This window comes from Barbus barbus (assembly GCF_936440315.1).
Source record: "Barbus barbus genome assembly, chromosome: 1".
Classification (NCBI taxonomy): Eukaryota; Metazoa; Chordata; class Actinopteri; order Cypriniformes; family Cyprinidae; genus Barbus; species Barbus barbus.
The window spans coordinates 12148117-12166717 of NC_136729.1; the positions used below are offsets into that span (position 1 = coordinate 12148117).

General features: G+C 37.7%; 1 protein-coding gene across 1 annotated transcript; it reads left to right on the forward strand.

The window, feature by feature from the left end:
* Positions 1-189: 189 nt before the first annotated feature.
* On the forward strand, positions 190-16821 carry LOC306862074 (E3 ubiquitin-protein ligase TRIM39-like). The gene is made up of 9 exons (XM_079404681.1): positions 190-265; positions 2007-2105; positions 6303-6994; positions 8325-8420; positions 8587-8820; positions 10853-11000; positions 11087-11131; positions 11264-11290; positions 15532-16821. The coding sequence occupies exons 3-9, from the start codon at positions 6305-6307 to the stop codon at positions 16071-16073; spliced, it is 1782 nt and encodes a 593-aa protein (XP_079260807.1). The 5' UTR covers positions 190-265; positions 2007-2105; positions 6303-6304; the 3' UTR covers positions 16074-16821.
* The last annotated feature ends 1780 nt before the right edge of the window (positions 16822-18601 follow it).

Sequence of the window (18601 nt, forward strand, 5' to 3'; positions counted from 1 at the left end):
TACTTATGTACTACTTATGTTCCTGCATGATTCATTTGACAAAACCTGACAACGAAATGTGTTTGAAACGAGCATGTAATTTTGCTTGGAATCTCATCAGACAGGTTTAAGCTCGGAGAGAGAGAGAGAAAGAGCGAGGGAGGGGCAGATCAGTCAACCAAAAGCAAACCACATGTCAAATTTTCAATCATACCTATACAGCTGGATACAACACAAGGACAAGAGTAAGAGAGACCACCGTATAAAGAAAAAAAGTCTTACAGAGGTAATTTACTCCGAGATTTAATGCAAATACAAATTTATGACTTAATATAGATTTGGCGTTAAGCCTTTAAGTCAAAAACTGTTATAAAAATTATAGTTCATACTAAATCATTAGTATTTTGACAAAAAAAAAAATGTTTTTGACACTTAAGCCTTGACACTAAGATAGCACAAGCACACTTCTCAAGCAAAACTACTTTTTTTGCTGTAAAAAGGGACAAAACATATCTTACTACTTGTCAAACTAACTCAGGTAAATCTCAAACTCAGTCATTCTTGAGAAGTGACAAAACGGTGCAAAATTGAAAAAATAAAACCTTGTATTCAGACAAATAATGTATCTTTTATGTACTAAGCTACTGAGCTATGCTTTGATACAACCTCCCAACTTTTCTCTTTTTTAACAAAATGTTAAAAACCTTGGACTGTGTAATATAATTTCAACTTTATCTTTAACAGCATTCAAGATGTTTTTAACATTTCAAAACATTCTCATGTTAGCAGACAGATTACACTTTCACATGTGACCAACAATTCCTCAACAAATATAAAAAATTAAATATTATCAAAATATTCCTCTGATGGAGGTGACAGAACTGATGGAGTTGACACGTCTGACGGTGGTGATGAAAACCTGAATTTATAGTCTTTAACTATCAAATACACTGAATCAATCAATTACTGTATTAAGACAAACACAACAAACAGTGAGTATGTTATTGTTTATAAAGCTTTTATTCAAGAGTCACATTTATGTATTTTGATATATTATTGGAACACAAAATCTGACGGTGGTGACAAATTTGGCATTTATTTCACAAAACAAATGGAGCTCATGTAGTAGCCATTTAGTTTTTTCTGTTGATGCTAGCTGCTAACGGAACCTGCTTCAGGAGAGTAGAATGATCTAAATATTTCAAATAATTTCCTCAGAAATTGGAAGATGGTGTTGACATATCATGGTTGTGACCAGGAAATATTAACACTAGGATTTAAAATATTCTAAAATGATAAAACTGACCAGAGCCTGTCTGACACTATGTACTCTGCAGAGAAGGATTGTGGCAAGGGGTTTGTTAGAGTGACAGCTGCCCCGATATTCCCTGATTTTATTACATTTTAATGACGGTGTTGACAAAAAGTGGGGACACAACTTTGAAACCTTATGAAACATGCATGTGTCACTGAAAAACAACCTTGCCTTGATATGAGATATTATTAAGTGTTGGTTTTGATAAAACAAGCTATTTTTTATGATTAAAAACCATTTTTATCCATTTTATAGCATATGAATGATTGAACCCTTCTCTGTGGACACACTGTTTTAGATGTAGTGAGAAGACAATAAGTGTAGATTTCACATAATAATGATCAAATTAAACTGAAGGGGATAATTTTAACTACATTCTATTATTAATCCCCATAGCATTTACAATTGAAAATATTTTAAACCTATTTTAAACAATATTTTAAACCTGATAGCAGTTACAATTGCTGGACATGTTTTGTCCCATGTCTCAAGAATGACTGAACTGTGAACCTGAGGGAACTGAGTTCATACATAAAATCATGGGACTGGTTGGTGAAAAATAATGGCTTGTTCTGAGAAAGTGGTTTATTTGCTAGCAGATGTAACTAGGTTTGATATTTTGTTGTCTTTATTCAATGACATTCTGGAGTTTTAAGTACCACTGACATAATATTACAAATGAATGTTCATTTGTTTCCTTTGTTTGAAATAGGTTTGTATTCCCAGAACCCATCCAGCTGCTCCACAGGACTAAGATAGTTGGCGGCTAAAGGAAGGAAAATACCACTGAAGCAGACCGATCTGAAACGTGGCAAGTGCTCTTACACAACATGTGCACACTTTAGCCAGTAGTGCCTCATTCCAGTGTGAAACTGCTGATTAGGGGTGAGAACACCATTTTATAATCTGTCTAATTTAGTGAGATTTACAAAACATTTTCAAGTCAAGTCAAGTCAGCTTTATTGTCAATTCTTCCACATGTACAGCACATACATACAGAGAATTGAAATTGCATTACTCTCAGACCCTTGGTGCATACAGTTAACATTAAACACGTTCAGATACAGATAAATACATATGTACATACAACTATACAAATATACAAATGAGGATATTGTAGAAAAAAATAAGAATTAGATTGATAAAGTGGCATAAGGCGCATGGCAGATAGAGTGCAAAACCAGTTAAAAACAACACTGTGTGGATATATTTGTAGTGCAAAAGAGCTTATCAGTCTGAGGACATTATAGAAGATAAAAAAAAGAGAGATAGATAAAGTGCATAAGGCACATGGCAGAATAGATGGAGTGCAAACCAGTTGAATGTACAAAAACAAAACTGTGTAGATTGTTTTGTTTTGTTTTGTTATGAGTGTAGTGCAAGAAGAGCTTATCAGTCTGTTAAAGTGACAAGTCGAAGTGACTGTTCGGATAGATTTTTGTCAGACTATCCGAAGAGGTAATTTGCAGACAATGTTGGATGGGTAGTGATCAGCCAGTGCTGCACAAGTGACAGGTGCCGGTCACAGTTTGTTGATCGGTGGGGGGGGGGGGGTGTCACAGAGTCAGAGTTCCTAGTGTGTTGCTGTGTTAAATGGGGGTGAAAGAGGGGAGGGGGGGCAAGGACGGGAGGGAGTTCAGCTTCCTGACAGCCTGATGTATGAAGCTGTCCTTCAGTCTGCTGGTCCTCGCCTGGAGACTCCGCAGTCTCCTCCCTGATGGCAACAGACTGAAGAAGCTGTGTGTTGGGTGGGTGGGATCACCTGCAATGCGGAGGGCTTTGCGGGTGAGACGGGTGCTGTAGATGTCCTGGAGGGAGGGGAGAGAGACACCAACGATCTTCTCAGCTGCTCTCACTATGCGTTGAAGTGACTTGCGGCAGGATGCGTTGCAAGCGCCATACCACACAGTGATGCAGCTAGTTAGGATGCTCTCGATGGTGCCTCTGTAGAAGGTGCACATGATGGGGGCCGGGGCTCTGGCTCTTCTGAGTTTGCGGAGGAAGTAGAGACGCTGCTGTGCTTTCTTGGCCAGTGCTACAGTGTTGTTAGTCCAGGAGAGGTCCTCAGTGATGTGCACACCCAGGAACTTGGTGCTGCTCACTCTCTCCACAGTCGCACCGTTGATGGTCAGAGGGGCATGCTGAGTGTGTACTCTCCTGAAGTCAACAACAATCTCCTTCGTCTTCTTCACATTCAGAGAGAGATTGTTGTCACTGCACCACCCGGCCAGGCGGCTCACCTCGCTCCTGTAGTTTGTCTCATCTCTGTTGCTAATGAGACCCACCACAGTCGTGTCATCCGCAAACTTAATGAAAATGTTGGAGTTGTGTGATGGTGTGCAGTCGTGGGTCAGCAGAGTGAAGAGGAGGGGGCTCAGCACACATCCTTGGGGGGCCCCAGTGTTCAGTGTGATGGTGCTGGATGTGTTACTGCCGACCCGTACTGCTTGAGGTCTCCCGGTCAGGAAGTCCAACAGCCAGTTGCACAGAGAGGTATTGAGCCCCAGCTGGGCCAGTTTGTGAGTGAGCTGTTGAGGGATGATTGTGTTGAATGCTGAACTGAAGTCTATGAACAGCATCCTGACATATGAGTCTTTTTTCTCCAGATGTGTGAGGGTTGGGTGGAGGGCAGTGGTGATGGCATCATCGGTCGAGCGGTTGGACCTATATGCAAACTGGAAGGGGTCAAGTGAGGGGGGGAGGACAGACTTCATGTGGTGCATGACTAGCCGTTCAAAGCACTTCATGAGGATGGGAGTGAGTGCTATTGGGCGGTAGTCATTGAAGCAGGATGGAGATGACTTCTTAGGGACTGGAATGATGGTGGTAGCTTTGAAGCATGTGGGGACAACAGCCTGATTTAACGAGATGTTGAAAATGTCTGTGACTTTAAATCATCTCAATGAAACTAACCTACATCCTGGACTATTGCTACTAACAAACACCAACCCAGTAGTCCTATAGGTTGCTTTTGTCTGTGAAGATTGACAACTGAACAATTTAGCAATTTTGACAACTATATTTGGCCTTATATACTGCATTAAATGTGTTATATTGGCTATAGTTTTAGTACTTGTGACTATTCTCACAGCTTTCTTAGTGACACAAGTTGTTGTGAAGCCGAAACAATGCTACACAACAATAAAACAAGAAATGTAGAAATGTTAATGTAATTAATATGAATTATGAACATTTTACATTTTAATAATGATTTACAAATAGATTAAAAATAAATTAAAACAGTAAATAAAAAATTATTGTACATAAAATACAATGCAATCAGTTTGGACATAATAGCTAAGAGTGGATTCCACTTGTTTTGTGTGAACCCTTGGTATTTCTAACTGACTCGATCCTAATGATCTGCGTGGTCTGCTTGGTTTATATTCAGTGAGCATTTCTGCAATATATTTAGGTCCTAGGCCATTGAGTGACTTATAAACGAGTAAAAGAACTTTAAAATCAATCCTAAATGTAACTGGGAGCCAGTGTAAGGACCTGAGGACTGGTGTGATATGCTCAGATTTTCTGGTTCTAGTCAGAATCCTGGCAGCAGCATTCTGGATGAGCTGCAGCAGTCTAATGGTCTTCTTGGGAAGGCCGGTGAGGAGACCATTACAGTAATCCACCCTGCTGGTGATAAAGGCGTGAACAAGTTTCTCCAAGTCTTGACTGGAAACAAAACATCTAATTCTTGCAATGTTTTGAGATGATAGTATGCTGATTTAGTTACTGCTTTGACATGACTACTGAAACTAAGGTCTGAGTCCAGAATCACACCAAGATTCTTGACTTGATTTATAGTTGTTTGACGTAGAGACAAAGTATGCATTCACCTTGAGAATTTCATCTTTGTTTCCAAATGCAATGACTTTAGTTTTCTCCTTGTTTAACTGAAGAATTTTGGCACATCCAACTGTTAATTTCTTCAGTGCATTGGCAGAGGGAGTGAATGGGGCTGTAGTCATTTGGGGATAATGCTAGATTAACCTGGGTATCATCTGCATAGCTGTGATTTGGATCTTTATCATTATTTGACTCAGAGGGAGCATATACATGCTGAACAAGAGCGGTGCAATAATTGAGCCTTATGGGACTCCGCATGTCATGGATGTCCACTTAGACTTATGCTCTCCTATATTCACATAATAACCTCTCCCTTCTAAGTATGACCTGAACCATTTGAGGACCATCCCAGAAAGCCTGACTCAATTTTCCAGTCTCTCTAGAAGTATGTTATGATCGACAGTGTCAAACGCAGCACTAAGATCTAGTAGTACCAGCACTGATATTTGCCAGAATCAGAATTTAGGCAAATATAATTTATTATCTTTATGAGCGCTGTCTCTGTGCTGTGATGCAGTTGGAATCCAGATTGAAAATTGGCCAGGTATCCATTTGAGTTTAAGCAGTTGTTCAGCTGATTAAAAAATTTGGAAAGGTCCCAGAAAGAAGTGAGGCATTCACCAATTATAAGAGATTTGCTTCTAAACAGTTAAATGCACTTTTGAAAAAAGATGTGGGAAGTGTGTCGATGTAACAGGTTGACGATTTAAGGTGCTGTTCAAGTTAACATTTAACAAATTAACATTATTTAATATATTATAAATTAACATGAATTAACACAAATGAACATGAATCCACAATACTATATTTATAAATTACCAGATTAAAAAAAAAAACGGTTGTTCGTTTACTGAAGAAAAAAAACATAACCTACAATTGACTTTTGCAAAAAAATATTATATTTGTGTAATAAACCAATATGTCAGGCTGATTAGTCATACTTATATTTATTTTATATTTAGTCATATTTACATTTATTTTAATTTATGTTAACAAATTAGACCTTACTGTAAAGTGTTACCCTGTATTGGTTTTCCTATCCATGTCATTCAAGTCAAACATTTACATTTCCTTTAATTTTTTGCATTTTTCTCACATTGTCATTTCTAATCCTGCCATTTTTCCTCATCTCCTATGTATTTTTTGCCATCCCTCTTCACAGCCATGCCATTCTCGCGAAGCTTCCTGTCTGAACAGCAGCTGCTGTGCTCCATCTGCTTAGACGTGTTTGACAATCCGGTGTCCACGCCATGTGGCCACAGCTTCTGCATGACCTGCATCGGCCACTACTGGGACTCGGTGAAGCACTGCCAGTGCCCCCTATGCAAGCAGACCTTCAAGAGAAAGCCCGATCTCCACATTAATCGAACTCTACGTGAGATCACCGAACAGTTCAAGCGCATGAAGGAAAACCCGGGGGCCTCTGGAGGGCACGGGGCAGGTAGAGATGCTGAGGAAGGCGTAAGAAAACATGACTCAGTGGATGGGACTGTAAGGCCAGGCCAACTTCCAGGTTATCTTCTTGAGGAAATGAAGCGGAGACTCACAGGGCACAGGGCACACAGCAGTTCTCTGGCCTCTCACAATGAAACGGGGTCCGAACAAACTATCACACCAAACACTGAGAGTACTAGTGACACCCAGCCGTCTGGTTTTACCAGACAGGTGTCCCTGCGAAGGTATACCCTGAGTGGGGCAGCAGATGCCATGAAAGTGCCCCTTTGTCCAAAACATCACCGTAACCTGGAGCTGTTCTGTCGATCTGATCTGGAGTGTATTTGTGTTGAGTGTGGACAAACGGAACACCAGTCACATGACATCACATGTGCCGAGAAAGAGTGGCAAAGTCATAAGGTAGGATAAAATGAAGAATAGGTAACAAATCTGTAAAAAGCCTTCACATATAAACCAAACAGTGGCCCCAAAAACTATTATTACTTAAGTCACATTAAAAATATGTGAATTTTATTATATTAAGAAAAGAAAAGAAATATTAAAGTGGCATTTGCAAACAAATCAATCCACTTTTCTTAGTTTTAGCAGTGACTTTTAACCAACTGGTGTCACTTAATATACTGTAGAGTATCAATAACTGGTTACCTGGATAAAATAAAAATAAAATAAAATAATTGAATAGTGTGGTTGTGCTATCGATCTTTAAAACAAAACACAACAAAACTATAAAAAAGTAAAAATAAATGTATGCTTGTGTTATCTTTAAAAAATAATAATAATAAAAAAAACAGAATAGTAAGGTAGGATGAAATGAGGAATAAGTAAGAACTGGTACTGAACTGATACTGAAACTTTTATCAATGTTTTAGTTTTAGCAATGACTTTTCATCAGCTGGTTCATTACATTAACTGTTTTTTGATAAGACGATACTGTCCAAATACCTTTTGTCTTCATTTTTAAACAGTATATAAATTATTTGTTTGAAAAGTGTGCTTATTCGATCAGTCTTACAAAATTAAATAAAATAAAATAATACAATTTATAAATAAATTATGAAATAACAAAATAAAACAATATATATATATTTATATATGTACTGTTTTGTGCTTGTGTTTTATAAACAAACAAATGAAAATGAAACCTTGTTTGAAAATTGTGCTTGTGCTATCAAGCTTTTAAATGAATAAATAAATGTAGCATTTCTTGTTTGAAAGGTGTGCTTGTGTTATCAATATTTAAAACAGATAATAATAAAAATACAACTTGGTTTGATTTTGTTAACTAATCCAACGGTGTTCATACACAGTCAGAAACAAATGTGCAAAAATTGTACCTTCAGGGGTACAACAGCTTGTCACAGGATCAATAAAGGGTGCATATTAATACCTTTTAATACTCATTAATAATAATGAGTAGTAATACCCTTAAGGTAGTAATATATACTCTTAGGGACTAACATGCACCCTTTATATACAAAGGTGTCCCACTGAGGGTACTCCGCCTGTGGCAAGCTGTTGTACCCCTAAAGCTACAATTTTAGCATTTTTTCTGAGTGTGTATAATTGGAAGTGTGGCTTAAGTGTCCACATACTTTCTGGGTCCACTGATTGTTACTGATCTTTGGCCACTACTATTGAGCCTATTCAAAAACAAGAAGTTGTCACATGCATTAACTGGTCAAATCTGGGGCACCTCCTGCTACATCATTTCATGTTTTCTTTCACACAGAGGAAGATTGGTATCACAGAGACCGAGATACAGGAGATGACCAAAGCGAGGATGCAGAAAGTAGAAGAGATCAAACAATCACTAGTTGATATCAAAGTAAGTAACGCAGTAGCTTCACTTGTTTTTTTCATCCCACACCATCAAAAATCCCCCAAGCAGGACATTTGGTCATACAGTATCAGGGTTTTTCATCACCCTTAAATCTAGATATATAATATATAACTTTCCATCATCCTTGCTTCTGCTTCCCACTGTGCTCCAGATGTTGTCAGAGCATGAAGTGCAGCGCAGCATGCAGCTGTTTGGAGCAGTGATAAGCTCTCTGGAGCGCAGTCAGGCCAGGCTACCAGAAGTGACTGAGATAAACCGTCACTCAGCAGAGCACCAGGCGGAACTCATGATCAGAGAGCTGGAGCAGGAGATCACAGAGCTGAGGAGGAGAAGCACGGCACTGGCTAAACTGGCCCAGACTGAAAATTACATCACCGGACTGAAGGTCTGTAATGTTGTTATGTGTCAAGACAACATACACATGCCTTAAGCATCAGATTTAATTTGAGTAACCGACTGTCCAGGGGCCTGTACCATGATGGCATAGTTGAACAAATTCAGAGTTACAGGATTAGTTTCAAGTTGACAAAACCAAACTACTCCAATCCGGCTTTGTTGGTACCAAGATGCTGATCATCAACTTTCTTTGTCAACTCAGGCTTTGATCCTGAGTTTGTGGAGCATGTGAACACATGAATGTGTGACATCACTGGCGAACAGCCAATCACGAGCCTTGGTTAAAGGTTTTGCTAAACGTTAAGAGATTGAAGAATTTGATTAATTTAAATGCATGTACAATGTAAAAGTTCTTGTTCATGAAAGAGGACAAATAAAAGAAATTATCTTGCTTTATCAGTGCAGTCACAAGTGAAACTTGTTAAATGAGTTTATATAGTTGGAAATATACAGCGATACGGACTCGAACATGTAAGGTCACAGTCATTTTTAAAGCATTATCTATTGATTCTATGACTTATTATTACATAAGATCTGTATATATTAACATTCATTTAAAATAAATGATTTATAATAACTGTTAAACTAAAATTGCTTGTGTGTAATGGATTAATAATAATATAAATCATATAAAAATAATTATCATTAAATTTTCATAAAATTATCATCCTTTAATTTGGAGCAAGATAAATTGGGGGAGTGACTTTTTTGTGTCCGACGTGTCACTTTGCTCACATCTGATTGGTCCAATTTCAGTTTGAGATCTCTAACTCAGAACATAGCCTGCCCTGGAATAGGTTAGCTGTGGAGCGTAAATTACTATGGTAATGAATGCAGCTAAAAGCCAAGCCACTTTCATGGTACCTAAAACCCAGGACTGGTGCAAACTAAACTGAAACTTACCCAGCTAGCCAGCTAATCCGGCTTCATGGTACAGGCCCCAGGTCATCTTTTCAGTCTCTTCTCTTCTACTATTTATTTTATTTTAAATGTCATAGAGACAGAAGTGGGTTTGTTTGACACGAGCCAATAAGAAATCACCTCAATGCCATGGCAAAAGCATAGCAACACAGACTCATCATCACACACACACAAACTCAGAATACCTTAGCAACTGCATACCAAAGCCCTTAGCAATCATTCATAGCACCACAACACAACCGTGTTTTGCTCTGGAAAAAAAAAACATTTCTGTGAAGGAACTACTGGATGACTGCCAATTATCAGTATATTATTTAAAAATAGAAAAATGCACTCTACCAATCAAAAGTTTTGGGTTGGTAAAAAAATAATAATAATTGTATGTTTTTGAAAGCAGTCTCTAATGCTCACCAAGGCTGCATTTAAATGATAAAAAATCCAGTAAAACTGTAATATTGTTGTATATGTTGTATAACTGTATGCTGTTACAGTGTAACGATGGATGAATTTTAAAATGTAATTCATATCTGTTATGGCAAAGCTAAATTTCAAGAAACTTTTTTATTATTATTATTATCATAACTGAAAAGAGTTGTGCAGCTTAAACAAGAAGGGATTTTTGGGGGATTCTTTAAAAAATAAAGTTAGAAAACAGCAGTTATTTGAAAGAGAAATCTTTGGATCGATGTAATAGTCTTTACTGTCACTTTTAATCAATTGAATGCATCTTTGCTGAATGAAAGTATTACTTTCTTTCAAAAAATAAAACAAATCTTACTTCGCTCTTAGCTTTGAACAGCAGTGTAAATAAATCAACTCTGACAAATAAAACCTATATTTAAAGTTAAATAAAAATGTAACTTATTATTTTATATTTTAATTAATTAATTGATAAATAGACAATTAACACTGTTTATTAAACTGCTATATTTACCAATCACCTTTCTTTATCAGTTTGCCAGGGGAGTAAAAAATGCTGTTAGACATTTTATAATGGGAGCAGTCAATGAACAACTGACAAACTATGACTGTGGGAGAGAAAATAAGCATGACTTGGCAAAAAATGAAGCTCAACAATTGCTCCTGATCTTCCTCAACAGAGCTACTCTGACGTCAGCATTCCCATGTCAATGAAAGACTGGACGGGCGTCTCACTGACCTGTGACCTTGGAACTAAAGCAATTTACACCTCTGTATGTCAGCTACTGGAACAGTTTAAGCAGGAGCTTCAGAAAGAACCTGCAGTCTGTGAGTGACACCTGTCAAACACTACACTACAGTGCCATCTAGTGGCAGATGGAGAACTTACATCATGTGTTTTCTTTCTGCTCTAGGCCTCTCTGTGTCCCCTAACCAATCACTGGTGAAGTCACACCCAAGTAAGTTAAGACTTCTGCAGGCAAGTGTTCCTCTTAACATGATTCATTATTTAACTGTGAATCTAGAATTACGAAATGCATTTTTAAACTTCATCTTTTCAATAACAATGATCTTATTTTAATGTTTTGCAGAAGTGAAGAGAATACAGGAATATGCAGGTATTACATTTTATTGCTTTTATTGCAGTGTATATATAAACAGGTGCTATAAAGTTTTTTTTTCTCAAGACTTGATAACAGGTTTCCTGTTATGTGTAAAGTCCTAAATTGTTGAGATAACAGTTTATTGATTGAAAATTATTGCACATCACATTTGTATCCGTTTAAGGCCATAAGAACTTAATTTCTGTTGTGCTTGTCCAAGTTGTTCTTGGCTTGAATGTTTCTGGGCATTTGGGAACTTGTCAAGCAAAATGACATGCTATACTTAATCTAAAACTATGTTAAACTGCATTTTCTAATTTGTTTAATTATTATGCACATGCTTATTATGTTAATTGAGACAAATCATAAATTTATGTGCATTATACTTGATAAACGTTTAGTTTAAATTAATCTGAACTAATAAAATTTTTATGTAATTAAATTTACATATAGCACCAAATTTTAAAACGTGTAATTTACTTAAAATGTATAATTTATTCCTGTGGTGGTATAGCTACAATTTCAGCATCACTACTCCAGTCTTCAGTGTCACACGATCTTTCAGAGATCATTCTAAAATGCTGATTTTGGTGCCCACCACAAAAAAAAAGGAAAAAAAGTGAAATATTTTGGGACATTACACATGCCTTTATTGTCAATTTGATGCATCCTTACTGAATAAAAATACTTGTTTAAATATTAATTTATTTTTTAAAAATCATACTGACCTCAAAGTGTGTGTAAATATCTCTCTCTCACACACACACGTATATACACTTGTCAACATTTGAAGTAAATCAAAACCTTTCATCAAAGTTAACCTAAAACCAAAATGCGTTCTTGTCTAAGCACAACTTCAGATGTTGACTACTATATATATATATATATATATATATACACAGTGCTCTCCAAAAGTATTGGAACAGTAAGGTCAATTCCTTTATTTTTGCTGTAGACTGTAAACATTTGGGTTTGACATCAAAAGATGAATATGAGATGAGAGATTAACATTTCAGCTTTTATTTACAGGTATTTTCATCTGGATTTGATACACAACTTAGAAGATAGCACCTTTTGTTTGAACCCACCCATTTTTCATGTTACCAAAAGTATTGGATCAGATAGAATTAACAGATTAAAGTGAAAAAGACTTAATATTTAGTTACAAATCCTTTGCTTTCAATAACTGCATCAAGCCTGTGACCCATTGACATCACCAAACTTTTGCATTCTTCTTTTGTGATGCTTTTCCAGGCTTTCACCGCAGCCTCTTTCAGTTTTGGGGGGTTACCCCCTTCAGTCTCCTCTTTAGCAGGTAAAAGGTATGCTCTATAGGGTTTAAGTGTGGAGATTGACTTGGTCTAAAGTCTAAAACCTTCCACTTCTTGCCCCTGATGAACTCCTTTGTTGTTTTGGCACTATGTTTTGTGTCATTATCTTGCTGCATGATGAAGGATCTCCCAATCAGTTTGGTTGCATCTTTCTGTAAATTGTCAGACAAAATATTTCTGTAGACTTCTGAGTTAATTTGGCTGCTGCCATCATGTGTTACATCATTAATGAAGATTAATGAGCCTGTCCCAGAAGCAGCGATGAAAGGCCAAGCCATTACATTACTTGTGTAATATGTACTATAATGTACACCTGTGTACACTGTGTTTCAGATGAGCTTGTATGTTTGGGATCATGAGCTTGTATGTTTTCTTTCTCCAAACTTTAGGCTTTCCATCACATTGGTCCATAAAATCAGTCCATAAAACCTTGTCCCAGAATTTTTGAGGCTCGTTTCCTATTCTTCTTGCTAATGAGTGGTTTGTATCTTCTGGTGTAGCCTCTGTACTTTTGTTCATGAAGTCTTCTGCGAACAGTAGATTGTGATACCTTCACTCCTGCCCTCTGGAGGTTGATGCTGATGTCACTAACAGACGACTTAAACAAGTTCTTTTGTCGTTTTGAACGATCACCCCACACCCGCCCAGAACACCCCTCCACACAACCATTCACACCTCCAGCAACCCCTCTTTCCCCCACACCTACAATTCAAATCAGCGAAGATGATGTGTGCCAGGTCTTCAGGAAGAACAAAAGAAGGAAAGCCCCTGGTCCAGATGGATCTTCACACAGATCTTCAATAGATCACTGGAGCTGTGTGAAGTCCGTAGCCATGAAATCATTTGAAAGACTGGTTTTGGCTTATCTGAAGGACATCACTGGACCCTTACTGGACCCCCTGCAGTTTGCCTACAGAGCAAACTGCAAGATGATGCAGTCAACATGGGACTGCATTACATCCTGCAGCATCTGGACAGACCAGGGACTTATGTGAGGATCCTGTTTGTAGACTTCAGCTCAGATTTTAACACCATTATCACGGAAACCCTTCAAAATAAACTAACTCAGCTCTCCGTCCCCACCTCCGTCTGCCAGTGGATCAACAGCTTCCTGACAGACAGACAGCAGTTAGTAAAGCTTGGTAAATTCACATCCAGCACTCGAACCATCAGCACTGGAGCTCCTCAGGGCTGCGTTCTCTCCCCACTGCTCTTCTCCCTCTACACCAACGACTGCACATCTAAAGACCCCTCTGTCAAGCTCCTGAAGTTCGCAGACGACACCACACTGATCGGCCTCATCCAGGATGGTGATGAGTCTGCTTACAGACAGGAGGTTAAGGAGCTGGCTGTCTGGTGCAGTCTTAACAACCTGGAGCTGAACACGCTCAAAACTGTGGAGATGATTGTGGACTTCAGGAGAAACCCCCCTGCTCTCCCCCCACTCACCATCATGAACAGCACTGTGACTGCAGTGGAGTCATTCAGATTCCTGGGCACCACCATCTCTCAGGACCTGAAGTGGGACATTCACATTGACTCCATTGTCAGGAAGGCCCAGCAGAGGTTGTACTTTCTTCGCCAGCTGAGGAAGTTCAACCTGCCACAGGACTTACTGAAACAGTTCTACTCCGGCATCATCGAATCCATCCTCTGCACCTCAATAACTGTCTGGTTCAGCTCAGCTACCAAATCTGACCTCAAAAGACTACGGAGGGTAGTCCAGACTGCTGAGCTAATCATTGGTACAACCCTCCCCACTCTCCAAGAACTGTACTTATCCAGAGTGAGCAAAAGGGCTGGCAAAATCACTCTGGACCCCTCACATCCAGCACACTCCCTCTTTGAACTGTTACCGTCTGGTCGACGCTACAGAGCTCTGAGCACCAGAACGACCAGACACAGGAACAGTTTCTTCCCTCAGTCAATACATCTCATGAACACTCAATAATAAACGTGGAACACACAACTAATACATTATCCATTCACCACACTCACTTATTTTATTTTTATTTTCTAATTTGCACATACTTGACCTGTACATACATAGTTGTCTATATTATATATTGTGTATTTTTATTTTTATTTTTTTTGCTGCTTTGTACATTGGTTATTGGCTATTTTTTGTTATTTTGTTTTTATTACCTGTGTCCTGTCCTGTTACTGTCTTTCTGTTGCACTGTGGAGCTTCTGTCACTACAACAAATTCCTTGTATGTGTAAACATACTTGGCCAATAAAGCTCATTCTGATTCTGATTCTGATTCAGTTGTTTTAGGGTCTTTCTTTACAGCTGTCACAATGTTTCTGTCATCAACTGCAGATGTTTTCCTTGATCTACCCGTTTGAGGTGTGTTACTTAGTACACCAGTGGTTTCTTTCTTCCTCAGGAGATTCCAAATGGTTGTACTTGCTATTGCCAGTGTTTGTGCAATGGTTTGATTGATTGTTCATCTTCACAATTGCTCGTTTTTCACCCATAGACACCTCTCTGGTTTTCATGTTGGTTACACGTCTAACTAACTATAAATGCAGTCTGCACGGATCTGAAACTGAGCGCAGACATTCAGTGCTATTTATTGTTTGAATAATCAATTAATAGGACACACCAGGGCAACAAAACACACCTCAGTCACATGTTCCAATACTTTTGGTAACATGAAAAATGGGTGGGTTCAAACAAAAGGTGCTATCTTCTAAATTGTGTATCAGATCCAGATGAAAATACCTGTAAATAAAAGCTGAAATGTTAATCTCTCATCTCATATTCATCTTTTGATGTCAAACCCAAATGTTTACAGTCTACAGCAAAAATAAAGGAATTGGCCTTACTGTTCCAATACTTTTGGAGGGCACTGTATATATATATAGTCAGTGTTAAACATCCTATAAATAAAAAGATAATTATTTGAACTTTTTACACTAGTGGATGTGACCTTGGACACCAACACTGCTCATCCTCGTCTCATCCTATCAGAGGACAAGAAGAAGGTGTGGTGTGGTGAAAGGCACCAACAAGTTCCCAGCAATCGTGAGCGCTTCGACCGTGTAGTCTGTGTCCTGGGCTGTGAGGGATTCACCAGTGGCCGACACTACTGGGAGGTGGAGGTGGATGGAAAGACTGACTGGGACCTGGGAGTGGCGAGTCATTCCTGCAACAGGAAGGGTAAGATCACAGTCAGCCCCAGCAATGGCTACTGGTTTCTTAGTTTGCGGGACAAGAACAACTATACCTTCAGGAATGAGCCTTCCACTGCCCTACCCCTCAGCTTGAGACCTCAGAAGATAGGGCTGTTTGTGGACTATGAAAAGGGCCAAGTGTCCTTTTATAATGTGGACGCAAAGATGCACATCTACACCTTTATGGACAACTTTTCAGAGACCATTTATCCATTTTTCAGTCCCTGTACCAATAAAACAGGCAAAAATGATGCTCCGCTGGTGATCACGCCTGTCCTTCTGGATTGAACAATGAAATGGAAAAGTTTTATGAGTTCAAAATGTTTTTTACATTAATTTTTTTGCCTTGTACAGTAAATGATTTGTCTGCTGCCACATTGGCACTTAATTTCCGTTGATAACATAAAGAGCTTGGATCATACGTTAGAGCATACGTCCAGGTTTTAGCTTTGTTTTCCTATTATCGTGCTGTCTACAGTCCTCATACATTATATGTACAATGCCTGCATGCTACTGGTTAAACTACCGTTCAGTCATTACCTTAAGCAAATATGAAATCAATAACAAAACAAAGCCAAATCCCAGACATTTTAGGCAATTTAGAAATCCTGGCCAGGACATGTCCAGGAAAAAAGGGGCCTTGGTAACTCTACTTTTACTGCTCAAAGTCTTTTATACAAACAAATATGCTAATTTACCTCAACAGGAGTTTTTAATGAATCTTCTCTTCAGGATGGAAAGACTAAAATAATACAGTATATGTTTCTTAAACAAGAATGCACTGCAATCCACTATAACAACAAATAGCCATTACTTTTCAAGCAATAAAGAGAAAATGAATACATTAATACAAGATGAATATTAGTAAATTTGTGTTGTTTGGTTTGTAAATTTGCTTCATCCACTGTTGCAGGCCTATACAGTTCATTTGGCCTGTTTTGAAATGTAACCTAATTCTCACACACTGCACTTTAAAGTTTCTGTTACGATGAGTGTACTTGAACATGATGAAATAAACATAACAGTTTCAGATGGCAAGTTTCTGCAGGTAATTTCTTACTTTATAACATCCCACCCTCTCTTTTTTATATACCTTAGTACCAAGACTGGGCCCTATTTCCCAGCAGTGGAGTGAGACTAAAGTTATACTGCCTACAGTTACATAATACCATTACAACTGCCATGTGTCTGTTAATAACACTTTAATCAACACTAACTGTCTTTACATTGTTGTTTTTACCACTCTAGGTAACTCCCAAACCAAATCCTAACGGTATTTTCTATCTGTGGATCGTTCATGTTGCAGCATGTCAAAAAGTAACTGTCGGAGACAAAATACCCGAGGGCTGACTGGAGACGGCGAACCTGCGTTTCCTCACCGCAGACCTACTGATTTTATTATTGCACTTTTTTTGTTGCTAACGTTTCTAACGCTAACACGTGATTACATTCGTCTTCGCCATCTATCCAAACGGCCCTTTATGACATATTAGCATATAAAACTACATAAACGCAAACTTCACAGATGCCGACCTGCCAAGAGATGCCACTGCCAATCTGTTAAGACTGATCTATAAGGGAGATATATATCTCAGTATCTATTGTTCTGTATTTATTAGTCGTTTTACTATTTAAATTAGTCTGAAAAGCATAGAATACTTAATGGCAGTTTCCATTGGGACAACATGGCCCAATATGCATGTTGTCACAAAAGGTCATAGTGTGTGTAGTCCCTATATGCTTTATTTAATTCATCCACGTGCATTTATTTTATTTTTTTTCCCTGTTCAAAAAAAAAAAAAAAAAGCTATGGTACAGGTAAAACATTGTGAAAATTCCCTCATATTAACTCAGTACATTGCACTGACTTTTTTAAGGTGTTGTTTTTAATGTATTCAATAAATCCTTTTTGTTTTTCCTTTTCTCTGACACCAGTTATTTCTGTTTTAATGTTAGTTATGTTTGATACTATCACTTCTCTAAAACATGACTAAAACTAACTTAATACTTGCATCTGAAATTAGTGCAAAAGTAACTTGTATCAGTAAATATGTCATTTGAATTCAACAAATAGAAATGTGCATTCAAGGTCTACTATAAGGAAAATGAATAAAATATGAATTGTGGTCAGACATTAAGTAAAAATACCCAAAATATTTAGTAGCAAAAATGTTCTGTGGTGAATCCCTTTATTGTTTTTATTTTTGAATACTTGATTTATATGTCACTGATATTTTGTGCTCAGTTAATATATTCATTTCCGAAAAGTTTAAATATCCAAATATAGTGCTCAACTACTGTCAGGTGCTTATATTTATTTTATTTTATGCCTCAGAAGTGTATGTTGTTGAATGTATAGCTAACATGAAATATGATTTCATTAAAATAATTTCATTAAAGCTCTGAAAACACTGAACATACAGACAACACTAAAAAAATAAAATAAAAACTCCTAAAATGTGAGCATAGACAATATATACATATAGACTAACCAATTTTTTTTTTTTTAAATGCATATAGTAAGTACTAGTTTTACATTTCCTTATTCATTCCCTTATAGTTGTCATTATTTTCAGCTACTTTTTTTCATTTTGATTTGATGACTATCAGCTATAGGCCTATAATGATCTTCTTAATTAAAATTACTTTATTTAATTGATTTATTAGAAGTATTTGACATGAATGGCCAGAACACTGGTTTGAAGACATGTCCTCATAAGGTAAAAGAAAAATGCATCAAAACAATTTGTGTAACAAGCCAAGCAGGAACACACAACCGATGTAACAAAAAAGGCAGAATGAGAGCGCATGTGTGT